Source organism: Eptatretus burgeri, chromosome 3, assembly GCF_056783735.1.
Source record: "Eptatretus burgeri isolate ZD-2024b chromosome 3, Ebu_testis_v1, whole genome shotgun sequence".
Taxonomy (NCBI): domain Eukaryota; kingdom Metazoa; phylum Chordata; class Myxini; order Myxiniformes; family Myxinidae; genus Eptatretus; species Eptatretus burgeri.
Genome location: NC_140963.1, coordinates 64,699,997 through 64,718,231, shown reverse-complemented (window position 1 = coordinate 64,718,231; position 18,235 = coordinate 64,699,997). Strand labels below are relative to the sequence as shown.

The window sequence follows — 18,235 nt, the reverse complement described above, 5'->3', positions numbered from 1 at the left end:
AGTCCAAAGCAGTCAAGACTGCCCAGTTCAATCAAACTCTTTTGGAAAAATACAAACATATTCCAGGCATTAAGGCCTCAGTCCTCAGCACTTTATACACACACTGCAGTTATTGTCAGAGGCATGTCAGTTCATCATTCTGGGCTTTTCGACATCAGATGAAATTGTCAACAAAAATGAATCAAGGGTTTAACTTTCCACCTGAAATGGTTGGCCAATGAGGTTTAACAGTGTTTACTTGCATTATAATATGTTTATAACTTTGTTTCAGCATCAATGTGCATACTTACCACTGATGATCACTTCTTTTCTTTTCTTGGAATATTTTAGTGAAATAAATATTCCACAAAAATATTGAATGTTACACCAAATGAAAAATAATTTTACAGTACAGTACTTAAAAGGAGGTATACAGGCACAGAAAGACATGTGATTTACATGATATGTGATCTACAAACACCTTATCTTTCCATCTTCGTTGTCATTTTATTGTACCATCTACTTGCATAAAATGGGGTGTATTTGTGTATTTGTTGTCACCCTTCATAAGGACAATTTAAGAATGGTTGTAAAGGCCAATCTTTTAACATGGCTGTGTTCACTGTGGTCTGTTTTAAGGATAAAAAGAACTCAAACATTTTTCATAAAAGAATAATTTTGTCTATTTTATTGGAAATGTAGTTGGAGACATGCAATCAAGCCTCAAGGGTGTTGTTCAGAAGCGGTTAAAAAATAACAATAAATATAAGGCTTTGGGAGGTGAAATTCACTGCACATTATGTGCAACATATGCAGAGTAAAACAAGTGTTTATTTATGTCCGTATGGTGTCTAATAAATGAAGAAGATATAAGCACACCTGACGCTATGCCGAGGTTTCAGACTTTGGCATGCTCAAAAGGTTGTATTGTCAAAATGAAACGTCTGAGATTATATAGAAAATAGGGTCACATTTGTACATGTGGTGTTTTAAAATAATGTTTTTGCTACGAAACATCATGTCTTCCAGTTTTCTTGAATATTTTGAATAAAATAATTCCAACCCATCATTTTTGATGGGCTTTTATCCCAGTGAAGGATAAAATGTAAAAAAAAAATTATTTATTGTTTTCCTTTTTCTTCTTCTTCCGAGGCAGGCTGAAGTGATGAGAACACAATGCACCGAGTGCCTGGCTTTCTCACTGTGCCTTACAAATTTTCTGGTTGCCATTCAATGGTTTATTTATGGATTAATCATCAAGAACAACTTTGTGAAGGTAATTACCATTTTGCTGAGGCAACAAAGAAGAATAAATGAAGAGCAAAATGAGTTGTATTTTGGGGCCATCTACTTATTGTGTATGTACAAATTCAGGTGTTTGTACATATGAGGGAGCAAAAGATTGTTGACTGTGTTTGTACATAGCATGATGGTTGAGATATATTTGCATTATCTTTTATAGTATTGTCCCCCTAAAATTTTCTTTACCTTTTTTATTTTTAATTCATTGCAGTCTATTCTTCTATTTGACCTGTCAAATTTATTTAAACATATTACTATGTTCAATGACCCCAACTGCTGTACCCTGTTGATTTTATCAATTCACCCCTCTTCTATGTAATGACCCCATTTTGACAATTTTACACCTGCATCCCAGCTTAACTTGTGCATCCCGAGATTAGTTGTTTATGTGAGATTTCCTTATTTCCTTCTTGTGGGTAGTAATTTGCCCAAAGTCTTGCTTTTTTATTTATTTATTTAATCCTATTTTTGTTTTGATAAACCACCATATACTTGTATTTTGCTTTGTAATCAGCAATATTACTATGACTCATTTTTAAGTAAGAAAAAAGTGTGTGCATGTAATGTTTTGCAGACAAATCCATTATTATTATTACTAGTACGTGCCCGTAAAAAAAAAATAATAATAATAAATAAATAAACCACACAGGCCGTTTCTTCGCTCTCACGTGCCCGTACGTGCGTGACCCAGAAGTTCGATATTATTTGCAGTTACGATTATTCGCAATTTATTTTTAATACCCAATTATTCAATTAGCGCCAATGTATTTTACCTTTTCGCAATGTCGTGGCAAGGAAAAACAAAAAGAGAAGAGAAGAGAAGAGAGAGAAAAAATTTACTTCCTGGTTCGGAGCATACCAGCACTCTGATGTTCCCGAAATTTATACACCGTCTAATATGAAAACGATCATAACTTGGGCCATTGTGTTTATCTATAAATGCGCATAAGAAATCGAGAAATTATTAGAATATACGAAGTCATCACTCTCCGGAAGCCCGTACGTTGTAACCGTAATGGGGAACGCGGCTGAGCTTCCCTTCCCCATCGGTCACGTCCACGCAACAACGTGTCTTCCCATTGGTTGGTAAATAAATGGCCATAACTTGGGAAGCACTTGTCCGATTAATATCAAACCTTGAAAAGGCACATCCTCAGGTCCCCAGCAATATACCTGGCAAGTTTCAATTAGATCGGACCAGAGGTTGTCGAGAAACAGCGGTCACACACACACACACACACACACACACACACACACACACACACACACACACACACACACACACACACACACACACACACACATTGCTGGAATTATAGATAGATTATTTGCTTTGTCAATTGAAACAATAACATCGTGTTTGAAGCTGTTTTAAATAATTAAATCACTTGTCTCTTGAGTGTTTAAAATTACTTTTAGATTATTGATTCAAACTTTTCTTTTCAAATCAACAATTCTCCTTTTAAGATGTTTCTCTACCTCCAACCATAAAACCATTTGTGTGTTTGGTACTTTGTGTTTATCAATTTGTTTTCTCATCCATTCTGTCGTTCCGACAATTGTAAGTTCCATTGCCTGATTCCAGTTCATCCTTTTATTTTCTCTATAATTTGGTCCTTTTGTAGGTAATGCACATAATTTTCTATCTTTCACTCTTCTGAGATCACCTGTGATGATGTGTTTATGATGTGGATCTTTAAATATGGAATGTTCTCACTTACAATTATGTGTGTTACTCAACTATTCCTCTACGTCTAGTCTATAGATTGCACAGTTTCCTTATAGTTGAAGATTTTTTCCCCCAATTGCATCTCGTAAAGTGGACACGGCCCTTGGTGGTGCTTTTTGTTGTATTGTTTCTGAAAGTTTACCCAACACATTATGTTTGTGGGGTAGATGGAGGAATTTCATAGCAAAGGAAGGAGTGTATCGGGAAGCATGATCCGTGGATGAGCAGGAGACATCTCAATGTAATTTAAGTCGGGAAAACTATCAGCTTAAGTTATGTGTCACCACACAGGGTGGTGGTGCTGTGCTAATTAGGTAGGGTTTCAGGCCAATATCTCCCAGTATGTGATTAATCCCCTGTGACCTTTTCCTACATTTTTTGCATTTACAAAGCCAGCTATAAAAAGGAACAATGCTTTAACAACAACTGGCAGGCCACGCTCCAAGGCTTGGGATTGGTCGGTGTGATGTGAGGGAAGGGGGCATGATCACAGAGGAGATAGTTGTGTGAAGTACGTGGTGGAGATGAGAGGGTCTCGCTGGCTGGCTTCTCAACATGCCAAAGAAGTCTGCATGATTTTTGTGTTCGTGCTTTGTGAATTTGCCTGTGTGCTGGAGCAAGACACGAGCCATTACTGTTTGGCTGAATCGCGAAGTTGTTTGTTTATGAGAGAGAGACAGAGAGAGAGAGAGACAGACAGAGACAGACAGAGACAGACAGAGAGAGACAGAGAGAGACAGAGAGAGACAGAGAGAGACAGAGAGAGACAGAGAGAGACAGAGAGAGACAGAGAGAAAGAGAAAGAGAAGGAGCATATCTCGGCAACAACTTGGCGTTATCCCATTATGTGTTTGAGGAGGAAGGTGGGCTATTGTGGCGAGCGGACCTCGTGTTAAAAGAGGAGCGGCGTCGTCATATTTGTTCGTGAGATGAAAGCTGCACAGCGGTTGGTGAGCCTTGGCGTTGAATACCGCCACACAAATACTCACGCACGTTTCCCACCATTGTCGGGTGCGGTTTCCTGCACATCACGACTTGGTTCGATCACCAAGCTCATATAAGATCATCTCTGGACACCCATCTAAGTGCCAGAATAAAGGAAGGGATTTTATTTTATTTTATATTTACCCTTCTCTGTTTTTGTAACTGTGTGTGGGGGCGTCTCAACTTTAGGCTTAAATTTACCTCACATTTTATTACATCATGCTTTGATTTAGCTCCATGATAAATATTTGATTTATGTTCATTAAACCCTTATTTATTAAATTTGCTTGTGTTTGTCTATTCGTTGTGGGTTTGAGTATAAACCCTCGTATTTCCGTCTCCTACGCATCCTTGCCACCCTCCATCCCGTGTATGTATAATCTCCAAGGATCACGTGTTCGCCTCCAAGGTCGAACCGTTCAGCTATCTGTCCAGGCCAGTCTGAACCAGCATGGACACGACCATGTTATTGTTACAATTGACAAAGCAAATAATAATATTGCATTTGTCTGCAAAACATTCAACATTCAAACACTTTTGGAAGAATTGGGCTTACAGACTGGACACTCAAAGACTGACAAAATAAGTAACGATTATAAAATAGACTTGATACATCACCATATAAATCGCTGAAAAGGCCACAAACCATTACATACTATATGGGGTGTTTTAACCAAACCGAAAGATGCAATACCAGAAAGTGACAAGTCGGGTGTGGTATGCAAGGACTGGAGAGGCATATATCGGAGAAACTGGGAGAAACCTCCATACACGGCTGGTTGAACACAAAAGGGTAAAGCGATTGGGTAACATAGGTCTGGTCAGGTCAGGTATGGGAGCATGTGCCAGAACAGCGCGTCGCTGCATCCACTTTCCGTCGGTACTCCAGGGGCCTCCGTCTGGCCATCCCCCAGGCAGATGCCAGGCCCATCCCCATCTCCTTGAGATGGTGGTCAACCTGCTGCAACCATGAGGAACGTGGTCGGCCCACTGGCCTCCTCCACTCATGAGACTCCCTCGCTGAGAGAATCTGGTGAGCAGGATCAGCATCAGGAAAACGAGCCACATGCCCATACAGCCGCAACTGACGCTCACGGACTATGCAGGTAACAAATCTCATCCGAGTCTCTCTCAGCAACCGCTCGTTGGACACAAAATCCGACCAGCGATAGCCAAGGATTCTTCGAAGACACCTGGTACCAAAGAAAGGAATTAAGTCTCCGTCTCAGATCCTTGGTCAGAGTCCAAGTCTCGCACCCATAGAGCAAGACTGGAAGTACCAAGGACCTGAAGACTCGGACTTTCGTCCTCCCGCACAAGTACCGGCAGCGCCACACCCCATGATCCAGTGAATCCATGACTCCCCAGGCCCGACCCAGACGTCTATTGACCTCTGACTCGCAGCCAGCAGAGACATGAATATCACTGTCAAGGTAAGTGAATCTCTCCACGACCTCAACATCCTCACCACAAACAGACACAGACAGGACAGCAGCATCCAATATGTCACCGAAAGCCTGGATCTTAGTTTTGACCCAAGAAACCCGTAATCCCAGCGGCTCCGACTCTTCATTCAGCACCTCCAGGGCCCCCAAAAGGATGTCTAAAGTCTCCGCAAAGATGACTGCATCGTCTGCAAAATCAAGGTCCGAGATCTTGACATTCCCAAACGATGCACCGCAACTTGATCTCTCCGACATCCTCCCTAAAATCCAGTCCATACAAATGCTGAAAAGTGTGGGGGCAAGTACACACCCCTGACGAACTCCAGTAACAACTGGAAATAAGTCAGAGATGGTACCACCACACTTCACAGCACTCTCAGTACCAGAGTAGAGTTCAGACATCAGATCGATCAGTTTTGGTGGCACCCCACGAAGACCAAGAATCCTTCAGAGGACATCCGAATTCACTGAATCGAACGCTTTACAGAGATCAACATAGGCTGCAAGCAGCCCCTGCCGAAACTCTCGTCTGCGTTCGGTGAGGACACGAAGGGCAAGGATACGGTCAATCGTTGACCTCTTTGGTGTAAAGCCTGACTGCTCTGGACGCTGGTGCTCAAGCAGATGGTGGCGAACCCTATCAAGAATTATCCGAGCAAAGACCTTGCCTGGCACTGAGAGCAGCGTCACCCCTCGGTAGTTGTTGCAGTCTTGGCGATCACCCTTCCCTTTCCAGAGAGGGACAACAAGGCCCCTCTTCCAGTCAGTTGGGATGATGCCTGTGTTCCAGGCAGAGCACAAAACTGCATGCAACGACACGAGTGCAGCATTTCCACCAGCCTTGAGAAGTTCGGCATGGATGCCACAAATCCCTGGAGCTTTGCCCCGTTTCAACTGGTTCACCGCAGCCCGTGTTTCCACAAGCGAAGGTGGACCACAGTTGATTCGTGGGTCAGCAACAGGGATTGTAACACCCTTGACGTCCAACTCGACAGCTGGGGGATCAGCCTTGTACAACCACTCAAAGTAACCGGCCCAGCGGGCCTTCACTTCAGACTCCTCTGTCAAGAGCCTACCACTCTCTGCTCGAACTGCAGTGCTCCGAGGGATGGGCTTGGATGAACGTAATGCGCGAATTCCCCTGTAAGCGGGACGAGTATCACCTGTCCACAGGTGATGCTCTACCCCCTCACAGATTCCTCGCACATAGGCCTCCTTGTCCACCCTCAGTGCACGTACAGTTTTACGCCTCAGCTCCCTGAACAGCTCAGCTCTGCCATTCAGCCTGGCCCTGCGACTCTGGTCAATGGTATCCAGTGTCCCTTGAGAGACAAAATTCTTCTTTGCCCTGCGGTGAGTTCCAAGACATCCACCGGCAACATCAAGGACGGTGGTCTTAAAGGCGCTCCACAACTCTTCAGGACCGCCCAAAGCACCCAGACCCCCCAAGTGTCCACTCAGCCTGTTTGCAAACTCCTCAGCTACTCTCTCATCCCTGAGCTTGGCAACATCCAGCCTAGGCTGGGATGGTACCATTCTCCAGGATTTAAGGTGCAGCTTTAGAGTTGCTACAACAAGCCTGTGGTCAGTATTGAGGAACTGAGCACTCCGGTAGACCCTGCAGTTCTGGATCATCCTCCAACGACCGTCAATGAGGACATGGTCAATCTCCTTTGCCACACCGCCAGCGTTGGAATACCAAGTCCAGCGATGAGCTTGTGGGTGCTGAAACCATGAACCAGCCACCCTAAGTCCATGACTTCTTGCAAAGTCAAGGAACTTAGTGCTATTCTGGTTCATAGTTCCTGACCCATGGGGACCAACACACACCTCATAACCATCCCTATCAGTGCCAGTCGATGCATTGAAATCCCCCAAGACTAGAAGTGTATCTCGTCTGGGGCACTGATCAACCACAGACTCGAGCGTGGCGTAGAATGCATCCTTCACGTTGAGATCACTCGCCTCAGTCGGAGCATAAACAGAGACCAGGGAAATGACACCTAAGGAGTGACGAATCCTTAATCTCATAATACGCTTGTTGACCGGTGTTACCTCAATTATCATTGGGGTCAGCTTATTGGACACAGCTACAGCAACTCCTTGGGTATGGTAACCATCAAAGCGACTAGACCAATAGTAGGTGTAACCACCCACCATTATCTCTCCGCAATCCGGTCTCCGAACCTCAGAGAGAGCTGCAATCCCGATGTCCAAACGCTTGAGCTCAGATGATAACAGAGACAGGTGATCATCCTCTCTTAGGGATAGGACATTCCAGGCACCCACCCGAAGGGACCGCCTCAGGTTAACCCAAGGAGACCGCCGTCTGGTGGACGACACCTCAGCACCACTCCGACACACTCTCCCACAATCTGACCCAGGGATGTTACCCCGTGGTTTCCCTCCTATCAAATATTGGGGGTCCCGAAGGCTTTGCCCCAATCCCGTCATCAGGTGATGACAAGCTGCCCTGCGAAGGGAAGCTGCACAGGAGGTACTCCCACGGAGTGGGTTTTCAGATTTTTTTGCGTTTTTGCGTTTTGCGGAATGAAGGGTTTTACGGTGGCCGGAGTGCAAATCCTGCCACCAACCTCCTAATAAGAAGGCAACCCAACTGCAGGAGGACGTCTGCAGACACAGTTGGGCACTAGATATGGATGGCCGTTGGCTCACAAGGAGCTCCTCCGCCCTTTGATAGGTTTTGTTTTTAATCCTGCTGGGTGTCCATATCCAAACACCCCCCTCACCAGAAAACGTGGTGGGGGAGACGGTTTAGTTGCCGACAACCCGACCATGGAACAGGTTAGTACAGGTTTACATGGTACCTGTAGCAGGTCACAGATCGAACCTGACCTGACAAAAAACCTGATCAGTAACATAGATCAGTCAGCAATTGCATGGCACCACATATAAATGGGGCATTAACTGGAACTAGGAGGAACCCACACATTGGATGTCATTCCCAACAAACACTGATGATGACTGCTCGAAGCCTGGCATGTCAAAGAATAGAGAGGTGGTCAAAAATGAAACCATTGATCTCCCTGTACAGCACAACCCATTGGTTAAAGCATTTATAAGAGGTTAGTGCAAGAGCAAGGATACAGGTCGGTTCAACAATAGCTTTGGTACGCATACACTGCCACAAGAAATCACCAGCCACTGCAATACACTGCTCCACATACTGCAAACATGCCGTCACGCAACAAAACACACTCACACCTTTCACCGGTACGTGCATCAACCCGCACGCACATCCCGATCCACATGTAGAACAAAAACACGGTCTTTTAACAACCCGAAGGTACTGGGGCATGCACAGTAAGTTGTGCATATGCATAATTACATTACCAGATTTTAAAATAATTTTTTAATGACCGGGAATCGTTGGGAATCCAATGAGTGACATGACCACATTCTGATAACCAAAAGATGTGTGCATGCTTACACACATGACAGGAAGTCCTTCGCTATAAATGGCCATGTGTGGTTCGCTGTGCCTCTTGGTTTGAGAAGCCTTGCGGACCGCAAAGCGAAACGTCACCCGACGACTCTTTCCGGTTTGTTCAAAAAATTGGGGAGTCGAGTTTAGTCGGACTTTGTTCGATTTACTGCTTGGCTGTCTTGTACAGCTGAACGATGTATTGTCCCACCTGCATCAATTTAATGTCAAAATATATATATATATATATATATATATATATATATATATATATATATATATATATATATGAAGACCAAGAAGGAACCTGAAGAATTAAAGCGCAAGGATGGAGTCGTTATGAGGAACCTGGATAGGATTTGAGTTTCGGCCGATTTGAGTAAATAAAAGTGGAAAAAGTCTGATTTAATGCAATTTAATTCCAGGCTATAAGGCAACAAAATGTGACAATTTTGAAACCAGGTGTGGACTCTCTCGAGGATATGGATATATATATATATATATATATATATATATATATATATATATATATATATATATATATATATATATATATATATATATATATATATATATACACACATACACTAGCTGAAGTACCCGGTAATACCCAGGAAATTTTCCCTATTTTCCTCACGCTAGTTAGACTGAGGCATTAGTTGTATGGAGAAAATTAGGAAGGCTTCTTTTATTCCTCAGATTTATGGAAGGAAGGCTTTATGCTGCTGTAATCCTCAGAGGTCATAGTTGAAGGTGGCCTTGAGCCACTCAATGTTTCTAGCAGCAGTGGCAACTGTCCTTGATGTCCTGGCAAAACCCGGACCTAGAAAGCTGGAACATGAGTTTTGTGCTTCTCTCGCCTGTCGGTGTGACGCTCTATTTGCAGTTAGGCGACGCTCTCTCTTTCTGCAGCCGACTCTGCTTGCCTGGCTCGTTCATGCGCAGATATATCAGCAGTAAGACGACTCTCTCTGCAGCTGACTCCGCTTGCATGGTTCTTTCATGAGCAGATCTATCAGCAGTTAGCTGTTGCCGTGCGCATGCAGTTCGAGAATTCAAATAACACGAGGAGAATGTGTATGTTTAAAAAGTCAACGAATACGAACATTTTGTATTTCAAAAAACCCTAGCGTTTTTAACCATGAAGCCTTTTGTTACGATTAATACGCTGGCGCACTATTCGAAAGCCATTTTTTTTTAATGGAATTAAAAATATATATTTTTCATTTTTATGGATAGCCACTTAGCGCATCCTGGAGCTGAATGTTAGGTCTATATGTGTGTAAAGTTTCATCAAGATCGGTTCACTGGTCTCGGAGCTTATTTGTTACAAATAGACAGACAGACAGAAGGACTGCCATTTATATAGTAGATGATATGACATATATATATATATATATATATATATATATATATATATATATATATATATATATATATATATATATATATATATATATATATATATATATATATATATATATATATATATATAGTGTGTGTGTAATGTCAAAACTCCAGGAGTATATACCGCAAGGAAGCCTTAAGAGGAATATCCCCCTGTTGAAGAGTGTTTTGCTCCTTAACTCTTTACTCGGGGTGGGAGGGGGATGGCAAGCTCCAAAAAAAGGAACGTCTTCCTATTGGGAGTTTCTTGCTATGACCTATTCCAGAAACTTCTGCTTTTCACCTCACTTTTTCCCATTATTGTTATTTGGGGAGGGAGGGAGAGGCAAGAAAAACAAAGCCATGTTCTAATCAAGTCGAGGAAGCTTAGTTATCAGACTGGTGTTTTCCTAATGACCAGTCTGAGTCTTCTCTTTTAAACCAAAGCCACGCCTCTTCAGCAGCCGTCGACCACTCCTTCCAAATTTTCGTTCTGTCTCCACTTGTCAGGCAAAGATTTTTTACAAGGGTATAGGTTGACTGACCAATTAATCCCCTTTCTCCAATTTCTACATTAAATAAGTCAGTAGCATATCCTTTCTTGTTCATCTTTGTCATTAGCCACTCATAATTAGCTCTTTTAACTTCACCAGCTTCTGACATCTGAGACTCAAATGGTACTGTTGACTCAATAATTATGATGCGCCTGCTCGACTGAAAGACAATATCTGGTCTTTGACGTGTCTCAACGATAATGCCAGGAAATCTATTCATGTCGGGTGGATCAGCCCACATTTTCAAATTATCAGTAATTCACGTTTCCCTTGACTGGGATAGGTGTGTCATTGTGGGTACATTTTACTGTATCTCTGTTTCTTGCGATACATTTGAGTACCCGAATATGCCTCCAGGTATAACGCTTTTTTGCTCGGGCAAACCTACATGCAAACAGCGTATGTTCCGTTTCATAGCTACCACAAAGTTTACATTGAGCATCATCTTTTGCTTTCCAACGAGTGAGATTGGCCCCTGTGGGTAGATTATCATAAATGGACCGAATGAGGAAACTAATTTGCAGAGGTGACATGTGCCATCAGTCATTCCATGTTAGGGACCTTTGTAAACAATCCTCCCAGCTTGTCCACTACCCTTGCTGGCTCCATTGGACAGCCTTAAAGAGACATTTATCATTTTCTTCTTTACGCACTCCCTCAAGTGTCAAGTTTGTTTTTTGATGGTTGTTTGCTTTTGACCATCACACACACGTCGATTCTATCAGTCCCAGACCTTTCCGATGAGCTTGAACAGCTGCGATAATCTCTTGTCTTCAGGGAGTTTTGAGAGTTTGCGACTGCTTTGTGTGCACTCCATTTATAACCGTTTCTTATTCTCGGCTGTGCTTTATGGATGAATTCATCCCTAGAACTTTTGAGAGAAAGGAGCCGTCTACATTTAGCTACCTTAAATTTCTCTGTCAATGATTTTATTGGGAGTACTGACATTGCTTTCTTGAAGTACAATGCATGTGTTGCTAATTAGGGAGGAAGACCAAGTCATTTTTGCATGTGTTGATTAAACTTCTTCTCAAGGCTCTCAACAGTTAACAAGGTGAACTCATGCACTTGAAGTGGCCACAACAATTTGGGGATCAACATAAATTGTAGTATCCACACTTTGAATCGATCTTGCAACCATGTCTTATCTATTAGAGCTAGATTATGAAGAGCTTCTTGAACAACAGTCTTGCAGGTAAATGTATCCTTCAGGAACTTTTCACAGCAGCGTCCAGCCTCTTAATAGGCTCTTCAAATAATGTTGGACTTTTATACCCTGCTACTTAAAAAAAAAAAATGGCATCACGATGTTTCCCTTGAATGATTGAGACCAAACGCAATTTTGATGGTTTGAAATTTATGACACCACATTGTAAGCTCATATAGCTTGTCCAGAATGTCTTGCATTTCTTTCTGAGCATTAGTCAGGATTGTTGTGTTGTCCATGAATGCTCTCAAGGAAGGTGTGACAATACCATTCCCAAGTTGTGCTGTCACCGGTATTTCCCATTGTACTCCGTCCAGGATGAGTTGCATTGTCACGATGAAGAGGACAGGCGAAACCGTACAACCCGTCGCAATACCAACCTGTAACTTGACATATTTTTTGTTGTATAGGAAGTAGTGGAGAAACGCATTCTGAACTTCGCAAAGTATGTTTATTCAAGTTGAATAATCAATCGACTGTAGTACATGGTGTAACCTTGATGCCTTCCATATGAGTCGATGAGGTGTTGCACCATAAACATTTACCAGGTCTAACTATGTGCCATCTAAACGTTTCTGCCTTCACTTGGCGTCCCGGATGGCCTCCCAAATCATTGCTGTGTGCTCCACATTTCCTGGTATTCCAGGAATCCCTCCTTTCTGTATCAGTTTGGATATATTTATTTGAGACCAAGTAACTTATTAACCTTTTTGCAAGTCCTGCAAAAAAATATTGCCTTCTACATTAAGGAGAGATATTGGTCGAAATTGGCTAAGGTGCTTCGACTGGTATTCTTTAGGAGTCAAAAAAGTATTCACACCCCTCGACTTTTGTCACATTTTGTAGTTACAGCCTCAATTTAAAATGGATATATTTCAAATTTTTTGTCACCAATCTACACAAAATACCCCATAATGACAAAGGTCCCACAGTTGACAGTGCATACCAGAGCAGAAACTCTACCATGAAGTCCATGGAACTGTCCATAGAATTCCGAGATAGAAATAGATCTGTAGAAGGGTACAAAACGATTTCTAGTGTTGAAAGTTCCAAAGAGTACAGTGAGCTCCATCATTGGATATGGAAAGATTATGGAATTAGACTCTTCCTAGAGCTGGCTGTCTGACCAAATTGAGCAACTGGGCAAAAAGGACCTTGGTCAGGGAGGTGACCAAGAACACAATGACCACTCTAACAGAACTTCCGAGTTCCTTGGCTGAGATTGGAGAACCTGCCGGAAGTACAGCAGTCAATACGGCACTTCACAAATCTCGGCTTTATCGGAGAGTGGCCAGACAGAAGCCACCCCTGAGAAAAAGGCACATGACAGCAGACCTCGAGTTTGCAAAAAGGCATGGGAAAGAATTATATGGTCACGAATAAACAATCGGCAGTAATGTTGTCCTGATGAGCCCCAACAGAGCCCTTGAGATCAACATCTCTGCTTTCCTCTAGTCATGACCATAGGCTTTAATCTCAGTCTGCAAAGGCTTGCGTACCACATGGATGCCTACAAGTGTGATGTGTTGGTATAATTTATGTACCTGATGTCAGTGTTGTGTCAGTCAGTGTGCTTCTTTGGTTGAATATATATCTACTTGCGGGGTACATGTCACTTGGTAGAAACAGGAATACAGTGGGTGGAGCTGGAAATCTCGACAACCTCGTTCCTTTCTACCAGCAAAGATTTCCAACCCATTGCTTGTTGTACCTCTAAAGTACTGCTTGGGAGTGGGGGTGAAATTACGAAAGCGCAACTGGGAAACGGATTTAGGCATGTTTTGGGCCTACCGCTTGACTGAAGATCAACAAAGTTCTTTCCATGCCAACCCAGCACCTACAGGCACCTATCCCTCTCCACATTGCTTCTTCAGTCTCCAATGTACCCCTTCTCTCTCTATACTCCCTTTAGCTTTGTTTTCGGAAATTTCCATTCAGTATTTGTCACAGTATTTCATTCTGGTTTTCCATCTGATAATTAATTAATCCATTGTTCAGTAGTTTGTTTCACTTTTCAACATCAGTTTTGCTTTAGGATATCAGTTTTGATTCGTCATTGCGATTTGTGATGCAACATGAATGGTGCATGAAATAGATTGTCAAAACGATTTTCAGGGCAATTTTTTATTTTTTAAGAGTTCTAAAGTGGCTTAAGGGTCTTAAAAGGTCAAAAGGGTCTAAAGGTCTGATGGTTCGAAGGGATCTAGGCGGCATAAAAGGTCTAACTCTAAGGTGTCTAAAGTGTGTTAATGGTCTTAAGGGTCACCAAGTGGTTCTAAGTGTTTAAAGGGTCTTAAAAAGTCCATTGGTCTGAAGAGTATCGAAGGTTGTATATGTCACAAAAAGTTATAAATGGTTGTGAAGGGGTAAAAGGTCTAAGGGGTCTCAACAGTCGAATGGAGTCTAAAGGGTGTAAAGGAGTGATAACGTGCCAAATGACCTCATGACTTTAAAATCCCCATTCAGGTGCATCGTGGTAAACAATGTGATCCTGTAAAGTTTTGTGGTGATTAACCTTGGGAGCTCAGAGGAGTCGGGTCACAAACAAACAAACAAACATTATGTGTGTGTGTGTGTATATAATATTTATAAAATGTCATGCACAACATGTGTGTATATAACAATCTGTATAATATGTGTGTAAATCACAATAGTGCATGTGTATGTGCAAGTCACGATTCGTGTGTGTGCATGCGTGCGTGCCGTTGCCACCACCGGTTTTATCTCCACTTGCGAGTCTTTAATGCTGAATGGAGCCTTCTCCTTTGCTGAAGCATCCATCTTCACCCCTGCAAGGAACCACGATTCATTGACCAAGCTGTCTTCTTATATGTGGCCAAACCCAGCCCTCCCCAGTACGAAAGCATTCAGCTTAACAATAGCAAGGAACTACATACAACTCATGGACCAAGTTGTCTCCTTACCCGTGTTATGCCTCCTCCCGTCCTTCCTCCTTCCATCCCCGAAGTGGAGGCGATGTATTTCCATGCGTCTTCCCTGAAGATGTAGATGTTGATCGACCTCCCGATGTCGATTGCAATGATGTAGATCGACTTCCCATGTGGCCTCTGTTATGCGCCCGGACTTGGTCTCCTCCCTCTTGTCCCATCCCTCCCTGGTCTCAGCCCTCCCTAATGGGACAGAATCGGCAAAGTCCATCAAGCTGCAAGGCAAGGTGAGGGCGCCAAACCATGTCCTATTATATGCACATTGATCGGCTCAACTCTGGGCGCCATGTGCACCCACCTCACCCCATCAAAGCTGCCGTCTACGGCTTTGTTCTCATTCCGTTGTATTTGGCGTGGTCCTTCATACCACAAAACTTGGTCTCTCTCATCCTCAACAGCTGGAACTTTGCAAGTGGGAGTTTGCAAAAACTCGGGCCCTCCCTTCCGGCAGCATGGATCAAGTCTCACCAAGCTCCAGGGCCAGGCCACATCACAAACACATGCTGGATGGCATGACACTGGGCACCTCATGCACATCTCGCCCAATATAAGCGAAAGAACAGTGCCCAGCTGATGATATGTGCATTCTAGAAACTATTCAATTGCTTGTAGGTTAAGGTTCTTACTTTAGGTAAGGGAACTATGTTTTGAGGTTTACAATTTAAATGAAGTTTAATTTCGGATGTTGTAAAATTAACATCATTTCCAGCAATCCTTTAAATTATATTATATTTTTTAGGAATAACCGCTGCCGTATCTGTCTGAAGTTGTAAGTCATACTCGTTTGATACTCCACTTGTTAAATATGTTGCTTTTGGAAACTGTTGTATCATATTTGCATACGTGACCTAACAAGTGCCAAGCACTAAGGGGGTACACATGCTATGGCCCCACTGTTCTCTACACAAACACGAATAATCCCCACCCCTTCTCAAAACTCCACCCCTCCCCCATATTCTACTCACCATGAGGCCTACACTATTGTTGAAAGGTTTGATCATGATTAATTAAAGTGGATCAAGAGATTACCCTTTCCTGCTAATTCCAAATCTCCACTTCATTCTCACAATCTACTAAAGGTTTTCATTTCTTAATCATTAATTTGCAACCCCCCACCCCTCCCACCTCCAAATGGGGCAAACACCATCCCTCCCACCTCCAAATGGGGCAAACACCATCCCTCCCACCTCCAAATGGGGCAAACACCATCCCTCCCACCTCCAAATGGGGCAAACACCATCCCTCCCACCTCCAAATGGGGAAAACACCATCCCTCCCACCTCCAAATGGGGCAAACACCATCCCTCCCAAGTTTGGTTGTGTTTACTCAAGCCATTAGAGATCCCTCTCCACTCCCACTTATTCCAAATCCCCCACCCCCAAAAAGAAAATTGAAAAGAAATGTATAAAAGCTCAAAACAAACTTTTTGATTTTCTTTCACCATAAAACCCCCCTTAGGTCCCAACTGTGCAAGCCATAATTGGTACCGCTGCAGCCCAGGCCCAGATTATAGAGAACTCCCTTCACCCTTCCCAACAACCCCCCCCCCCCCCAAAAAAATGTTACTGCCCCCTATTTTACTCCTTATTGGCCCCCATTATGGGTGCGATAAGTTTTGTTGCTATCACTCAAATCGTTACAATGATCGCTCCTACCTCCCCCCCCCAAAAAAAAAACTACCCCCTACTATCACCACACCAATGAAATTTCCCATGTGGCCCTCGTTATATCTGCCAAAGTTGGTAGCCTTACAATGTTCTGCCTGCTGCATAGAGTTAGCCGATTGATCTCCTGGGAGTGACCCAGATATCTGTTACATCTACGGTGTGTTCTTGTATTTGTAGAACCAGGGCAGTGCAGTGTTTATGATTTATTGGTTCCATAATTTATTTCCAGGGCAGTGCTTCCATAATGTGTTTTACTGTGTGTGGCGCAGCCTGTCAGAGGTTCAGCAGGTGTAATCAGTGGTGTCGTTGAGTCGATGTTTGTACTGTAAATGCTCTGGGTGGTGTTGACAGCAGAGGTGTGAAAGGTAAACATGATCAGACATGGGGAGTCGTCTTTGTGTGTTGTTGATTTTGACAGATGTTTATGTTTGGGTAGTGGGTCTATGGAACTGCCATGTGTAGTTCACCCGACTTTGACTCTCCCGATTATAGCATTTGTTCTCACAATCCCTTTCACTCTTCAAACTAAATGTCATTGCACTCCTTCTTCTTCTTTTGTATGCAGCACAAGGCTGTTGAACTGCATCATTGGCTCAGGGGTGCTGCTGTCCCACTGATGCAGTGCCCTCTGTGGGTTAGGGCAGGAATTTGGAATTTTGTCAAGGTGCTGGCGATAGCTTGCCTATTCTTCGAGAAGGACACCGTGGAATCTTTAGTGTACACCAACTGTCGGCAGAAGTAATGGCACACACATTGATGAATCACCCTGCCTGTGAAACACCAGGATGAACAGCTTATAGCTGGGTCACGATTCAAAACCAGGCTCCATCGTGATGCCGAAACTCCGACTTTTCATATAAAAGTAATTTCTTTCTGACTATGTTTGTCCTTGTCATATTCATATTTACTTACAGTTTGTATTCTGCTGTTTACCTTTTTATTCCCCTCTTAGTTTTTGTCTTTATTGGAACTTAAAAAAAAAATGTTTTGTCTGTATGAGAGTTTTTGGAAATTGTTTGTACTTGTGAAGCCAAACGTTTTAAGAACGAGTGCAACTGATTTCAAAATATAATTGTTGAGATTTAGTAGTTTGGTGCAACATTTTCTTTTCATCTAAATCTTTCATCTCAAATTAACTTTTGCTTTTTCCAGGTTCCTAATATGCTGGGCTCAGCTCTCTGCCTGGTGCAACTCTTCCTGTTTGTGATTTATCCAAGGTCCAAGAGTCAAACTCGAATTGAATTGTGATAGATTTACACCAGAACTTGCCTGAAGTGTGTTCAAAAACCTCAAATGTTTTATTTTGAGCAATCGTAACAAACATTTCTACGCACGGCCAAAGGATGAAGGATTGTCAACTATTTTGTGCAGAATTTTTGCTCTGCACTGTTTTGCCGAAACACTGCGGTGCTTCGATAACCGAAAGTTTATTGCACTTCATAAATACATTTCACTGCGATAATGTTGCTGGACATTTGTCATTTATGATTGCAACAATGCCTTAAAGGCAACAAATTGATTTGGAATGTTGCATTTTGAAAACTTTGAAAAACTTTTTTCACGTATTGTTTTTTTTTAACTTTTGAGG

The 18,235-nt window shown here is 42.8% G+C and overlaps 1 protein-coding gene across 4 annotated transcripts in view; it reads left to right on the top strand.

Moving 5' to 3' along the window:
• SLC50A1 (solute carrier family 50 member 1) overlaps positions 1-18,235 on the top strand; it is a 73,153-nt gene that overhangs the window by 54,047 nt on the left and 871 nt on the right. For all 4 annotated transcript variants that reach the window (XM_085873790.1, XM_085873791.1, XM_085873789.1 and 1 more), the window contains 2 exons: positions 1,136-1,255; positions 17,800-18,235. The exon at positions 17,800-18,235 is cut by the window's right edge and continues 871 nt beyond it. In XM_085873790.1, coding sequence (XP_085729916.1) covers positions 1,136-1,255; positions 17,800-17,895 — 216 coding nt within the window. In that variant the 3' untranslated portion in view covers positions 17,896-18,235. The remainder of the gene's footprint in view (positions 1-1,135; positions 1,256-17,799) is intronic.